General features: G+C 48.5%; 1 protein-coding gene across 1 annotated transcript; it reads left to right on the top strand.

Moving 5' to 3' along the window:
* Positions 1 to 4397: 4397 nt before the first annotated feature.
* CRYGN (crystallin gamma N) lies at positions 4398 to 12515 on the top strand (the record flags this gene model as incomplete). Its single annotated transcript, XM_082286675.1, has 4 exons — positions 4398 to 4418; positions 4877 to 5125; positions 6866 to 7011; positions 12380 to 12515. The coding sequence occupies 4 exons, from the start codon at positions 4398 to 4400 to the stop codon at positions 12513 to 12515; spliced, it is 552 nt and encodes a 183-aa protein (XP_082142801.1).
* Between the last annotated feature and the right edge of the window lie 3863 nt (positions 12516 to 16378).

Genomic DNA, 16378 nt, shown 5'->3' with positions numbered 1-16378 from the left:
CAGCTTCTGGAAAGGGTTGGTGAGTCCATGCCAGAGAAGAAAAAAGCTGGAAAGTGTTCTCATTGTTCCTGTGTGTCTGCAGTAGCTGTGCTGTAGCATCTGGACGAGGTGCAGATGTCCCAGGTGCTGTGCAAGCACGGTGCAGGTGGTGACCATGTGCCCAGGCTTGCTGGGCTTAGCCTGCTAATTACCACTGCTGAGCTTGAGCCTCTCCAGAAGGAGAAATCAACAGCTTCTAATTAGCCCTTATGTAATCAGGACTGCTCATCTTCAGAGCATTTTGCTAATACTGACTCATCTTCACAGCTTCATCTAATAAGGTCAAAATCGCTCCCCTTTGTCAACTGGGGAGGGGGAGTGAAAACCTTTGCACAAAAAAACCTTTGCCTTCAACTCCTGCAAGCATGCAGAAATGTAGCTAAACTGGTCTGGGTGATGGGTGTCCTCAGCATGTAGCTTTTCCTTGGATATCCTGTTTCCCTACTGGAAGTTTTACTGTTTTGAAATACAATGAAAACTGAAAGGATTTCACCCCCCAGGCTTTCTGATGCTTTCCAAAATGAAGTCCAGGTCCCATCTCAGATGCTGAGATGTGCGATGATCCCTGGACAGAATACTGATGAAAACAGGACTGTAATTGGCTAAACCTGACCAGCAGGTCCCATTTCCAAGGTGAGGAGCTGTTTTTCCTAGCAGGAAGCCACCCAGATCCATCATTCTGTGGCAGGGTTTGCTCAGTCTGAGAAGGTTTTTTGGAGTCCTTACCCCACATAGGTGACATGAGGTGTTGCTGGCATGGGATGTGTGGTGGGTCAGGGTGTAGGATGGCCACCCTTGATAGAGATATTCTAGAGATTTTTATGTTGTAGTGCATCCATGCTGAAGGCAACACATTGAACCCCAAACCAGTGCCTGGCAGCTGATTCCCTTTTCCAGCAACAGGGGATGTATTCTGCCAGTGAGGGTGTGGGTTGGATGTTTTCCAGAGATGTTCTGCAGTCAGTGTACCCAGCCCTGCAGGCAGCTCTGGGAGGCAGCACATGGTGTACTCAGGTTCAGGGAGTGGGTTAATCACCAGCAGAAATTGGTACTTTTGGCAGCTGGTCTGAGATGGGCCAGGTCTTCAACAAGCAGCATTTATTTCACACAGAAACTCTCCCTTGAGTCATGAAGATGGTTTCTCCCTCAGGTCTTGCTGCTCTGAAGAGGCCCACAGGATGTGCTCATCATTCCCAGCAGCAAACCAAAAATTTGTCTGTGGGAAGGAGCAAGACCCATGGTTGTTTCATATTTAATGAGCTCAAAGTATCTCCTACTGAGTTATGTGAAAAATCTATGAGCTTTTCAAAGCAAGGTGGTGTTTTGAAAGCCCCGAGCTAGGGATTTTCTGTGCCAGGTCTTACACTGTTTTGCAAATACTACAGGCTCCTCTAGAAGCTGTGGCCTTGTCAGAGTATGTGGAGCAACTCTTTGGCTGCTGCTCCATTAAGGGTTGTGTGGGTCTGCATTGGCTGTAGGAGGTACCTCTGAGCAGAATGCTAATCCGGCTAAGCCTCTGACACAGAATATTCCTGTTCACATTAGCGAGGTCACTCCCAAAGATTCACCTCCAGGAGTCACACCCTGCTCAGCTCCCCTGGCTCTGGTCTGGACAATTTGGAGAGCAAATTGTCTCTCACCACCTCACTCCTCAGTCTCGTGGCAGCAAAGGCAGGCAGGGATAGCACAGCCTGGAGCAGCCCCTGCAGACATCAAACCCAATTCCTCCCTCTAAACCAAACCCACAAAAGAATGTCAGATTTTTGGGTTTTCAGTGTTAAAGCCAAATACTCAAACTTGTAAGTTAATTTCCGATGTTTTGTCCTTAAAGCAGCCACAGTGGAGGAAGGCTGCCCACAAACCTTTTGCTGTGGGGCTCATGGTCAGATGTGATCCTGCACCTGGGCATGAGCAGGAGGGAAGGTCAGCCCTATCATCACATGCCTGAAATACTGCTAGTGGCCACAGGCTCCTCAGGCTCTTTTCTCCCTTCCATTGATAGCCTTTCTGTCTTTGGCAAGGAGTTAAGGGGGTTTGTCTAGGAATTACCATTTATATTTATCCATACTTTTTTTCCCATCATTTTCCTTTCTTATTTCATATCTTTAACATGGTTTCTCAAAGAAATGAGGATAAAGTTGCCACACTTTTTCTCCATCTCTCCCGAAATAGCTTTTGAACCTGTTGGACAATTTCTAAGAAATCTGACAGCCAGGCACAAGTCTCAGATTCATCAAGCTCTGGCACATTGAATTATATGTCACACCTTAAGAGAAACAGGAAAATCCCCTCATGAGACAGAGCTGGAGGAAACCAGGCTTTTATCGTTCCATAAAAATCTCCTTCTGAGGCAATATTTGCTTTCCTGGGTGCTTTGGGGCAGTTTGCCATGGTGCCGCAGGTCTTCCTCTCTGGGCACCCAACAGCTTATGGTCAATGCAAAGAGTGCATGAGCTACAACCTCAGTGGATGGAGAATTGGGTCCCAATGCCACCAACAGTGTCACCCCATTGTCCTTGTGCTCCCAGCCATGACTCAGAAGAGGGACACTTCTCCTTCCCTCCCAGGGCACTGAGTGCCACAGGGAACTCTGCTGATGCCCCCATCTTGGCTGCTGCTCTTCCAAGTGGGACTTCCCGTGCACTGTTGCTTTTCCCTCCACCATCTGGTGATTAATTTAACACCTTAAAATTGGCACCGGCGTTTCAAAGAGGGTTTGGGCAGGGTTTTTTTTTTTTCAATCAGATGAGGCTTTTTTCATTGTTTCCTGCCTCACAGCACAACATGTACGTGTGAGCCGTGTTCCTGCGATGCCAGGGCAGGTTTGCCTGCATCAGCTGGAGGATGTGTTTCCTGTCCCAGCACAAAGTGCCGCCTCCCTCCTTCCTCCTCCAGTGCATCCCAGTCGGTGACATCCTCCAGCTCAGCCCACGTGTGTCTGCACACGCGCTTATTGACTTTTACATCTTAATTGAAAGGGTGGCACACGTTTGAGCCCTAATAATGACATCCTTTCTCCCGAAGCAGTCTTTAATCTCGAGATGAAGCCGTGAGCCGAGGCAGCAGTGCGGGGCTGCCGAGCCAGGCTGCTGGCACCTGTGGGGATGGGAGTTACCTGCCAAGAAAGGAGGTTTTAGGGTTCAGATAGGGTTCGGAAGCGTATGCCTGATGGTCCAGGGAGAGAGGCGGCAGCAAGGGGAGGTGATGGGGGACCAGTGAGTGAGGAGGAGGAGGATTCAGTGAGCAGGAGCTGCGTGTGAAGTCTCTTACAGAGCTATAAAAAACATAAAAGACAAATCTCCTTTTAACGTGGCCCCCTGGTACGTCTCTGCATGCTGGTCCATGGGCCACCCCCATACATCTGCCTTTACCTCTTCCTAGCCTGGCTCATTAATATAAACTGATGGGGTTTATGGGCTGGGAGCTTCCTTTGCTATTTGTCCTGGGAATAACACAGTTAAAATTTCTGGATATTCTTATAACACAGATGAAGACTTTATGGTCTCAAATAGCTGCCATGTAAGTTACTTTAATATGGTAACTTTATGGTCCAAAAGTCCCTCTAATCCTGACTTACAGCTGTGAGTCAGGGCTTCAGTGCTGGAAGATCAAAACCTTCCTGAGAACGATGCTCATGAGTAACATTGGTGCGTTTGTGAGCCCAACCTTTGCATTTTGGAGGGGATCAGGTCCTCAGCTTTTGGAGGTGCCATTTAGAGATGTTCAAGGGTTGAATGAGAAACCATTGGTTTGATGGATGGAGCGCAATGTACGTTGGTGAGGAGCCTTCCAAGGACACCCTCTCTTGGCTGCCACACTGCAATAGGTGGGAAGAAGCTGGGAAAAAGCAAACCTAACACAGAGAAATTATGTGCCATGCTTAGAGATGATGCTGTTTCCTCATTTACTTGTTACCTGTTCTGAAGAATAAGACAAAGGACGGAAAAAAAAGAAAAGTAAGGAAAAACAGAGGGAGGAAGGAAACAAGAAACAGAAATAAAGAGGAAAAAAGGTCAAAAAAGTAAAAAAAAAAAAAAAAAAAAAAAAAGAAGTCCTCCAAAAAGGAGCAGTAAATGTGCACTGCTAATCAACCAAAGCCCTGCCAAGCAAATCTTTTGTCAGATCATCTGCCCAAAATCAAAAGCCCGGACTCAGCAGGCCCCGTTACCGGCGGTTCTGCCTACGAAGCAGGAAAGCGCAAAGCCCCCGGTTCCCGCGGCTTTGTTAAAAAGCCCTCGCGACACCAGCCCCGGCCCGGCCCCCCCCCGCCCGCCCCTATATAGTGGGGTGTCCAATGATCTGTCCATCGCGGTTTTGGTCTGGCTCCCGCTTTTGGTCTTGGATAACAGCCAGCAGAAATGTCTCAATACTCAGGAAAAGTAAGTAATGACCCAACCGCTTCCCTTTCAGCCTGGGGCTGGAGAGCCCGAGCATCCTCCGGGTGGAAGGAGTTGATGAGGATAATAGAGCCAGCAGATGCAGCATGAGTGGTGATCCCGGGAGCAAATTTGGTAGCAGGGATGGGGAGGGTGCGGCAGAAGGAGCTGTGTTTCGGGAGCCGAATTTCCTGTTTAAACATTCCTGCTGGAAATATGTGTGAGTGAGCACAAGGCGGCGAGAAGTGTCATAAATGCGGGATGCACTGCGTTCCCAGAAAAACAAATATGCTTCTTAGGAAAAAATGCCAGTGATGCCGTGCTCCTTTTGCTGGAAAGCAGCTAAAATACCCCAAGCACCCTGAAATGATGCATCTGCAAGAGATTCCTATCTGCTTGGAATGGGAGTCTGGCTGTATCCCCGCTCCTCACCGTGGGCCCGTTCTCCTCCCTCCCCCCAGATCACTTTCTACGAAGGCAAATGCTTCACAGGCAGGAAGTTGGACCTCTGCGGCAGCTGCAGCAGCTTCCAGGACCAAGGTTTCCTCAACCGGGTCAACTCCATCTGCGTCCAGAGTGGAGCCTGGGTCTGCTTTGACCACCCCGACTTCCGAGGGCAGCAGTACCTCCTGGAGCACGGCGAGTATCCCGATTTCTACCGCTGGAATGGACGCAGTGACCACCTGGGCTCCTGCCGGCCCGTCGGGATGGTGAGTGGATGCTGCTGGCATTGGCTGTCCCACCTGGAGCACCGCTGGGTTTTGTTTCTCCTGGTCGCAGGAGCCCCGCAAATAAGTGTCACAAAAATTTGTGTTCTTTAGAAATAGCATGTCCTATTGAGGAGGAAAGAGTTTCCTGGGTAGGTTTGCCCCTGTTTGGAGTGGTCTGTGCAGGCCCCAAAGCCGAGACAGTCTCCTGTGTCCCCAGACAGGAGGAAGATACATCTTCTTCCTCCCACAGTGAAAGGCAGTGCCTTTAGCAGGATGAGATATTCCTGTGGTTTTCCAGATGAGATGGCAAGGTCCTGCTGGTACCATGTGCTTTTCCTTTTAGTGTAAGCTGCTATGAGGTATTCACAGGGGAATGCAGAAGGAGATTCATTGCCCAAGGCAAGTTTGAGCTGTCGAAGCTCCATCTCCCCATGGACCCAGAGGGGAAGAGGGCAGCCCGAGGGCTTTCCAATGAGACCATGGGGCTTCTCCTAGCAAATTTTAGCTGAATTCTCTGCTGTTGCAAACCACCCTCTGACCCCAGTAATCCTAGACTAAACTCACTGTTTTCCCTTCCCCTTACCAAGCTTTTAAAAGCATTGTCCATAGGAAGATCTAAATGGAAAGATTAAAAATTAGCAAAGAACAATGAGTATGGGTTGGGTCTTTCCATTGATTCTCCTATCACTGAGGGCCTCTGGGGCAATGATGAGCCCACTTGGAGCAGGTATTTCTCACTGGCCCTGAAACGGCTTTTGGCACAGCAGCGGGTCTGTTTCGGGTCTGTAACATCATTCCCAAAGCACCTCCATGATCCATACATGGAGGGATGCTCTGCCCCAGGCTCTGGACCCTGGCCAGCACAAGGATGTGCTCTTCCTTTCCTGGCCCAAGATTTTCCCTGTGAGATGCCAGCAAGGGCTTTGAGGCATTTGTGCAGCGCAGATTCCCGGAGGAATGTTTGCTCAGGCACGGTATCAGCTTGGCTGCTGCCGGCGGCTGCCTGCTGCGGGGTTTGGCACTGCAGCCCGGCCTCCTTGTGTGCTGACGTTGTTTATTTGAAAAATGCATTTAGGTATTCTTTGAATTTGACTTAAAAATACCCTTTGAGCTCGCTCTGTCCCACATTGCTCTGCTGCAGGCTGCAGAGATCTTCCCAGAGTAATTTATGTTGTGTGACCGTCAAGGGCTCACACAGCAATGATGATGCTGGGAAAGTTTCCTTTGCTTCCCCTGCTTTTATTTTCCTAAAACAAAGGCACAACATCTCCCACCAGGAACAGCAGCTATGCATGAAACTGGAGGCAATACAAATTAGTTTAGGGGAGTAGTCCCACTTCTTTGTACACTCAGGATATGTTTCTTTTTTCCTGTTTGGGTGCACAGAGAGTCTGATGCTGCATTTGGGATGGAGGGTTTGTGGGCTTGGGGTGTGGGGGAGATGGACAAGGGGCTGCGTGTGCCTGGGCACTGGCACCCCATGATGTGTTTGCATGTGGACAGCAGCTGCAGGAAGGTGCAGCTGGGCACAGGGACGAGGAATTTTTGGCTGCTTTCCTGGTTGGTGTGCTGGGAGGAGTTTGTGCATGCTCTGTGCATGCTGGCACCAGTGGTCTTGGATTGCTCTTCCCATTCCCCTTCCAAAGCACCCTTCTGTCTCCCTCTGTCTTATAAAAGCCAGAGAAAGAGTCTGTTGCACTTTTTTGGTGTTGCTGTTGACTCCAATCCCTTTGTCCCCAGCACGGCGAGCATTACAGGATCGAAATATTCGAGGGGAGCCATTTTAGGGGTCCCAGCCTGGAGCTGACAGAAGACTGCTCCTTCCTGCAGGGACAAGGCTGGGACAAGACCTGCATCAATGCCCTCAAAGTGTACGGTGACGGCGCGTAAGTAACAGCACGTGTCCTGGCCACTGCCGTGCTCCCTGCCCTGGGCACTGCAGGGGAGAGTGGGCTACAGACACTCTTCCTTCATGGAAAATCCTGTCAGTGCTGGGGGCACTTGGAGAAAGCCTAAAAATGTTTGTTAAGCCTATGGTTAAAGGTGAATGTTGGCACCTGCCCACAGAGAGCTGCTTCAAAGGGGTGTGATTTTTGGAGGGTGGCAGCTAAGCACAAGCTACCAGAACTCTGAGACACCTCTTTTAAGGTGTATGAAACAAGAAGCCTAAAACCATCTTCCTTCCTTCCTTCCTTCCTTCCTCCCTTCCTGCCTGCCTGCCTGCCTGCCTGCCTGCTTTCCACACCTCTTTAAAATCCATGCTGAAGCTCTCAAGGAGGGTGGATGGATGGCTCCAGGTGATGCAGGTCAGGGCTTTTGCTTTGCAAGTGGCTTCACCGCACCTTTTCCTATCATGGCAAAAGTGAGGCAGCAGCACGTCCCCTTCACACTAAATCCTGCCTCTGAAAGACAGGGCCAACAGCGGTGGTGATGCCCAGGCTGAGGCTCAGCCCCAGCCTCCTGCCCTTGCAGACACTCCTGAAAGCCTTGGCAGGATGTCAGCTTTGCCTTTTCCTTGATGTCTGGTGGCATTTTCTCAATAGTGTTGGTCAGTTTTGTGGGTTTTCTCTCTTATTGCCAAATTTCTTTTGTCTGACAATTGCATTTTCACTACAAGCATGCTGGGAGCTGGGAAATGCCATAACACCCTCCCAGGGCCAGGCACAGTGTGGGTGGAGGGAGGCACTGGGGCAGAGAGAAGCCCCTGCAGAGGAGGGAACACAGATACCTTGTTCTTCACCTGTCCTGGACTGGATATTGTGCAGCTCACAGGCACGCAGTGTGGGATGCTGGACCCTTTCTGCCTATTTTTTTCTCAGAATAGGGAAAGGTTGTTGCCATCCAAGCTCAAGATGTCCTGATTGCAGTGAGTGTCCTGCAGGACCCTTTCTGATCCAACCAAGGCCTCTTCTCTTCCAAAAATCCAGGCTTATGACTAGGCAGCGGCAGTTCATTAAGGAGCAGAGCTACCCACTCCTGATGGGAAGAAATGGCTGGAGCCCACCAGGGATCCTGTTAGTGCTGAGTATATGAGTACCAGCACTACAAAGCCAAGGGGGAGCTTGTGAGTACTCTGGCAAGAGATTTAGGGCAAATTTACTGCTCGGGTCCCTGTAGCAGAGCCTGGAGCTTGAGAAATTGGGAAGCTGCCCGGAAACTTTCAAGCACTTGAATTTTTCAGATTGATTTTCCCCCTCCCCTACAAAATACATAAAGGGCACAAAGCTTGTTCTCCCTCGCATGGGAGCCTGGACTGTTTGTGTTAACATTATAGGACTTCTCAAGGTCTGTGAGCAGTGATAAAAATATAGAAAAAAATAAAGCACTGAAAGGAGCATGGTGAGGAAACTCCCTGAGGTTTGTAGCATTACATTCAGATCCTGGGTAGATCAGTGTTGGACATGCTTGGAAAGGTCTGTAAAGGCAATTAAAAGGCAGGACAATGCAGAGGGACATGCTGTCCCAGGCTGCAGGAGGAGAGAGGGAAGGATGAGATACCACAGCAGAGAGGTGAGAGCAGGGAGGAGAAAGGGACCCTGTGGCACTACTTTTCTCCTTTGGATGCACCATCTAAACCCAGGTGGCTCCAGAGGTGCTGCAGGTGTAGGTGGTGCTGGGCATAACCTGGCAAAGCTCTCCCAGGATCCTTGGCTGTTTGGGGAGCAGAGGAGATGGGGTCAATGGAGACAAAGGGAGTTTCAGCCACAGTCTCACTCTGTGATTTTCACCCTCAATTCCCACAATGTGACATCTGTTGAATACAGAAATATTTGTTTCCATTTCAAAATCCATGGATGGTGTCATGTGCTGATAAAAAATTGCTGCCTGCGCTTGTGGAGGTGGCCGTGCCCGCGGGAAGTGATGATGGATCATCTGGAAACACGGGAATGGAGACAAATGTCTGCCTTTGGCATGGTTCCTGGTGAGGTTGAGGGGGTCCAGCACTTTCCCTGCTGCCCTTCTGGGGCGGGCAATTGCTACCCTACCTGAGGGCCCACCAGACAGGGCGATGGTAAAGCAGTTTAAACCATTCTGGCAATGAATTGCTATTTTGGAGCAGTTCTGAGGTGTCACCGCCTCCTCGGGAGCTGTTGCAGGTTTGTGGCGAGTGGCTTCGCCCGTCCCACGGGCAGAGCCAGCTCCAGTATCACATATGGTATCATCTGATTTTAGATGAAGATGTGTAGTTCTTGTCCTCCTTTGTGCCTCAGCCACTCCACAGGGAACTGCCTAGAAATAACAATTTTAAAAAGCTGAATTCGTTTGTGGTCCAGGAGAGAACACCCCAAAAAGAGCTTTTCTACACCACAGCGGAATAACTTGAAGGAACCAGAACAACCATTATTCTGCTGAAGCATTCATGAGTGTTTGGTAGCTGTTCTGCAGTCGGGTTGTGAAATACAAACCAGAACAGGTACCCAAATGCTGCTGCCCAATGAACATTACATAATTCTCAGCAGAGGTAATACCTGCCCATGGCACTGCTCAAGTCCTACGTGGAGAATGAGTGACTTCAAGCTCCACTGAAAGCCTCCTGCTTGGTCTAGGCTGACACTGCAGCATTCCCCTCCTCGTTTGTCAGTTTGAGCAGTCAGTTTTGGCTTACAGAGTTTGAGTTGGTTCCATGAGCATTTTATTCCCATGTCCTCTGGGATTATGTGCTAATGAAACACAGCACCGAGATGTTTGAGGGCTGTGTGCTATGTGCCTGGATCAGCTCTCCCATGCTGGGCTTGAGGACAGGATCATCTCCTTTTTTTCATTTTCTGGGCTCCTGACTGACTTGATTTCCCCTCTCGCTGATGGTCTCAGAGAACGTAAATTTTAGGCAATAAAGGAACAGCTAAGTAAGCCATACAGTCCTTCACTCATCACCTTGCACTGCCAATACACTTCACTCCCATCCTTCTGCTATTCCTTTCATTCCTTTAGTTTTTGGGTTTTTTCAGCCTTCCCCTAAGCAGAGGGACAAGTCAGTGGGGGTTCTTATGACCATACCAGGTCACTAAGTCTGCTTCCATCTACACCAAAACCTGTCCCATTCCCTCCATGTAACGGTGCAGACACATCGACCACGTGTCTGGAGAGAAACACAGAAATCTTGGGAAAGACAGTGACTATGAGGGGCTGCTCTTCCCCCTGCTCTCTTCCCCAGGGTCCAACTGTTGTTGAAAGATGTCCTAGAGCAGAGAAGAGCTGAAAGAACAACCATGTCCTGTGGGCAGTGCCCTGTGGACATCCCTGTCCTACCACCCTGCAGTACTTCCAGTAGCATTAGCAGGAGGGAGTGACTGAAAGGTGCAGAAAACTGGAATGGGAGCCCTTTCTCAAGTGCGAGGGAGGGGTAGTGAGCTGATGGTGAAAGAGGTCCACAATCATCTAATAATATGGAGAAATGCATGTAAGATGAAGGGAAGGAGTAGAAAAGGAATAAAGCTGGTGTGCCTTAGGAACTAGGCTGGGATGTACCTAACAGAGGAGGAAGATTTTATAAATTTTTTTAATTAAGCTGAAGAGCTGAGGACACCCTCTGTTACTGCACACCAGGATACGTGGTGGGGATACACTACCCTTGTGAGCAGTGGGCAGCCTTCTCCATGTACTGCAAAGTGACCATCAAAGGAAAAGGCTGAGGATGACTTCATAATTCCAGTTTGGATATCAACTGGCTGCAACAAGTGCCAGAGAATGAGGTGTTTGTAGGAACCATGTGTCAGCGATGCCACGCACAGGGCTCTGGTACTACAGGATACTCTTTCACAAAACCAAGGCACAGTATTCCATGCTGGTATCCACCTGCTGGTCCTGATCCTGTACAGGCATCTGGGAGAAGGAACCACCACAGTCCCACCTTGTCTCTTCTCAGAAACACAAAACAAATCTGTCAAGGAACCTGTAAGGTGCCTTGGATAAATACCCTAAACTTTTCTTGTTTTGTTTTTTAAATAATGCCCGTGGGTGGCTGGTTTTATAAACAACTTTTTTCCTAAGCCTCCAGCTTTTTGCTCTGGATCAGACTGATCTGAGTTCACCAGCTGTTGCCTTCAGGTCAGCTGCCTTCAGGCCCAGCAGTCTTTGACCCCTCCAGTACTTGAAGAAGTTTCTCCCTGGAAATCTCACATACAGTAGGTCCCAACCCCAGTGTCCCAGCTGACTTCTGCAAAGACAGACCACAGAAACCAAATTATTTGGAGGATTGCATTTCTGCTTTGCTGTCATTGCTGAGCAACTAGATGGGAAAAGCAGCAGAGATCCTCATAAAATCCTAAAAAATATGGGCATGAGAGGAAAGAGGCAGAGATGAGCAGCTCAGCAATGACAGAGTGGAAACCAGACTGTAAAACTGTCAGAGCAATGGCAAAACTTGGTTAAAAAGCGTGGGAGATTCAAACAGAGGACAGAGGTGACACTTGTGGCCACATTAAGATCATGACACAGTGTGACTAAGGGGGGTGAAGGGAGAGAAAAGCAGCAGAATTGTCCCTCTTGACCATCAGAATTGCTCCTGACTTGCAGACCTTCAAATGGAGAAAGACATGCCACAAGCTGGGGTGATGGAGAATGATGTAGCCAAGCCAGGTGAAGCAGTCAGGCATGCCAAAGTCACCAAGGTTATTGAATGTTGTATCCATTTGACTGTATTCCAAGGGAAAGTTGCCATTAACTCTGGATGTAGAGATAAAGTAAAGATAACCAAGTCAAGCCCTGCTCTCTCTTGGAAAGCATCAAAGAGGCCATTAAGAATTACTAACAAAGAGAGGAATTACTAAATATGGTTCCCATCATAGCTAGTGAATCAGTTCAAAGAGGCAGAATATCCATCAAGCATTGCATGTTTCTCCTTACAGTCCAAAAGGGGTTTATCCGGGGGCTGAGGGGACTCATGTCCTTCTTTAGCACTATCAAATGCTATTAAATTGTTTCTGTTGCACATGGTGAAGCTCAGAGAGAACCATTCCTACAGTAATGTGAAGCAGGGAGCCCTTGGGCCCAGGCTTTATTGCTGGTGTGACCCAGAGCAGTGTTTTCTAAAGGCAAGGTCCAATCTGGCCGTGGGTAATTGCCAGGCCATGCTGGGGGAGCGGGGAGAAGTGCCCACAGTGAACTCCACTGGGAGATTCCTGTGCGCGGGATGGGGCTGGCAATGAGGCTCTGGTGGTTTGCAGTACAGTGGTCCCTAAATGCAGCCACTCAGAGTGGCCACTTTGCATGAGCACAGTGCTGGGACCCAGGGAACCCTCCCTTTGTGCCCAGGTGGGTGCTGTACGAGGAGCCCAACTACCGAGGCCGCATGTACGTGGTGGAGCGCGGCGAGTTCAGCAGCTTCAACGCGTGGCAGGCGCGCAGCGCCAGCGTCCAGTCCATCAGGAGAGTTGTCAACTACTTCTAGCTGAGCTTTCACCCTGCCAGCCATGGCCCGCTGAGACTGAGCATCACCCTCCTCCCCACTCACTGACCCCTGGAATAAATTGTTAAACACCAGCTTTTGGCTCTAAGCATTTTTTTTTTCCATAACTAACATGAGTTCGAGAGAGAAAAGGCTTGTAATCTTTCTAAGCTTGATTTACATGCTGCGAATTTGCTTTCTTATTCTGCAGTGGTTTATAAGGAGGACATGGGAGGATGGGCCAGAACTGGTGGTGACAAGCAGATCTAGGAGCAAACATGCCTGCCATTGTGGTCGTGGTCTGACACATGCTCCCTCTGCCCTGACCACGGCCACCATGTGATGGCCCCAGCTGACTCCTGATGCCTGGAGGGGGTCACGTTGATGCACACACGGGTGGGGAGTGCAGGTGAAGAGCCCTCAGAGGCCATGTGAGGACACACGTGAGGATCGTAGCAGGAGCTGAGCAACTCGTGAGGTCTGTCTGAGCATGACATGCTGGTCTTGATGCAAAGGTGAAAGAAACCATTCATCCTGAGTTGCTTTTAACTTTAGATCAGTACACATTAAAAATACATATTAAAAAAAACCCCAAGGCTGAAGGCACAAAACCTGAGCAACCTTCTCATTGTTCCCTCAACCCTTCAGATGACAATGACATTTTGAGGGATCAGCGGCAAAGGAAAACAGCCACTGCACTGCCATTTATTTCACAACCCTCTTCCCGTCTTTTTGCCCCTTCAGTGCTCCCATCCCAGTCGTTTTGGTGCCCCTGAACCCCGTTCCATGGTTGGCAATTGGGATGGGAATCACTCTGCCCCTTCAGCTATGGACTGTCCCCTGCAGCCTGGGCACTTCCCCTGGCATGCAGCCCCCAAAAGTGCAGTAGCCTCCCTTCATAAGCTGTGTTTAGCATTAGCTGGGGGTTTCAGAAAGGGGTAATTCTATTCTCTTCTCTGTTACTCTATTAGCTATTAAACTATAAATTCTATTCTCTCACTCTGTTACTCTACTAGCTATTAAACCTTGGCTGTCTGATAGATCCTGACAGGCATGGGCATGGTGCCGGCAGAGCTGCAAAGCTCTGTGTTAATCCAGTGGGAAGGCTGCTGATCTAACTCCAGCCCCAGCCCTTCAAAGGGACATGAGTGAGGCTGACGGGTCCTCAGCACACTGGAGCACGAGGTGTGTGTGTCTTCAGGGCTGCTCTGCTTTGCAGGTCTGCAATGGGAATCTGCCCTTACCTGAGCAATGGGGAGGAGCAGGACTGTGCTCTGTGCCAGGATCTGGTTGGTCCCGTGCTGCGTCCCAGTCTGACACTGGATCCACTTGCCATTCCACCAGTTCACACTCATCCACCTTGTCATTCATCTTCCACTTGGATCTTGGCTCCCTGTGGCTCTCTACCAGTAACAGGACTGGGGTGACTGGTAACAACTGGGCCTATATGAGTTTATGTGCTGTTCCTGTTATGAAGTGACACTGTTGGTAGAGTTGCATTCATTGAGATTTGCCCCAGCTGCACATATGCTGTATATGTGTTATGAGGGGATATGGAAATGCAAAAAAATTCTACCTTGTGAATTTAACAGCAGTTTGGCTGATGTCTGCCTTAGCAGTGACACAGAAAATCATGTCCTCTTGCAGATAGCCTGTTGTCTGTCTGTATCCTCCATGCAGATCATCACAGAAGCACTTATAGTTACACTGGCTCAGGTCTGGACTTCAGTGGCCATGTCCTGGGTGGCTTGTGGTGACGTGGTCCATTAGAGCTGTAAAAATATTTAAGATCTATAATGGGTTGCAAGGTATTTCTGTGTCAGAGAAGGCAGGGAAATGATTCATTCATTGAGTGGGATGCACAAATGTACAACTCGTGCATCAACTCTTGCGTATTTCATTTTCTTTTAATTAGATGCAGCTTATGAAAGATTTTAGGAGTCCTTCCAGAATTAGCGTTGCTCTTGCCTCATGAAGGCTGTAATCGGCTCCTGAGCAAAATGCACTCTATTAAAAGTTAATATTCAGTCATATGCAGTGCTCTCTATTGTGACCTCCTGGCCATTAATCTGTTAAAAAAACCCCAAAAAGTGGTCCCAGACAAAGACAGGCATCGAATTGTGATGAGCTTTAAAGGAGGCTTTTCATTCATTTGAAGCACATTCAATGTCACGGTGCAGCATGAAGGATAAAGAAACAAAGACTTAAAATATACAATGACTAGAGTCCCAGATGCTCCAAGTATTTGGAGGACAAAAGAAAATAGAGAACAACCATCCACCCACATTCCCCTGGGAACAACAGCAGACACTCCTACACCTGGGTTTCTTAACACCCGGTGCACACAGCCAGGAGAGGTGACCATCCCACTGATGTTGGGGTCAGAGCTGTGACATCACACATATTCTGCTGTATGGCTTCCAGTGGCCACTGGTTCAACTCCCCTCTGTGCAGAGCAGTGTTAGAGGAACCCACTGACATCCCTGCTCGTCCTCAGTGGAAGCGTGGGACTGTGCACGTACACACAGCTGCACAGGCTGACTCCAGCATCCAGCTACTGTGTGCAAGCCCACTTCATTTACACACTTCAAACTAATTATTTGTTTGTATGCTGTAGTAGATTAATATTTGCTAGTTAAATTGTGGAAGTATACTTAGGATCCCCGTCTTGGACTGAGCCTTGTGCTAGGAGTTAAAAGCACAAGAAAGGGCAGTCTGGTTAATCTGTGCTGCTGTGTGGAGCCCTGTTTGTAGCCAGCGAGTGTTTAGCTACCTATAGCACATTTTACACAAGTCTGTAATATGCCTACAGAGTAAACACTCATCATTTATTGACATCTGATATCCCATTTATGAGCACACTCTCAATGCAAAGAGCTGGTCCCATGTGAAGGCTGTTTAAAAAAATCCTCTGTGTGCACAAGTCTAATCTCGCTAAAAACTGGCAGTGGGGAATTGAATTCCATCTATTTTTTGCTTATTTGAAACCTAAGTAGGGTGGCCATGGGCCTAATCCAAACACTGATGCTGCAGGAACATGCATTGCGTTGGCAGCGGGGGGACGTGGCTCTCGTTCTCTTCCTTTTCCCTCCCCCTCCTTGCTAAATCTGCACTTGTTTAAAGGACAGAATGTACAGATCCCATATGTTTGCTAGTGGCTTGTTGGTGGGGTTTTTTCCTTAAAAAAAAAAAAAAAGATTATTGACATTGCTCTAGTATGAAATGGTATGATTTGTGAGTTTATAGCGTATAAAATATAAATGACAAAAATGCCAGCTCGATGTGAAGTGAATGTGAGATTGTGCAGCAGAGCTTTGAGCTGCACATCATTAAACTGTATGGCTGAATGGACTCTGCTACGTGAACCGAGGAGGCAAGCAGTGGATTAAGGAAATTGGAAACTACTCTACAAAATGCCAAAGACGAAAAAAAGATTCAAAATGAACAAAAGGGACAAGTTATTAATTACAAGAGAGAGAACTAAATGAAATCAGCTTCATTTGGAAAACCAGGAAAACCCTAATAATCAGTATTACTGTGCTTGGCCAGGCTGCTGCAGTGTAATATTCGGAATAACTTTGAATTACATCTGGCCCCAAAGCAAATAGCTCTTGCCAGAATGCCTGCACACACAATGTCCTTTCTTTGTAGCTGGATAACGTGCAAATTTGATGGAATATCTCTTTCAAATGAATCCTTGGAAGATATCTGAGCAACTGCAGTGCTTTTGCCTTGCTATTACTACTTGGTACATGTACATATATGAAGGCAAGGAGGAAACGGCCTACTGAGGGCATGTGTGATGTTGTCATGTTCAAAGGAATCTCTCCTCAATGCTTGCACAGGTGAAAGGGCTGCACAACCGC

Source organism: Coloeus monedula, assembly GCF_965178545.1.
Source record: "Coloeus monedula genome assembly, chromosome: 1".
NCBI classification, from domain to species: domain Eukaryota; kingdom Metazoa; phylum Chordata; class Aves; order Passeriformes; family Corvidae; genus Coloeus; species Coloeus monedula.
Note: the sequence above shows the minus strand (reverse complement) of the source record. Positions and strands in the feature narration are given on the sequence as shown.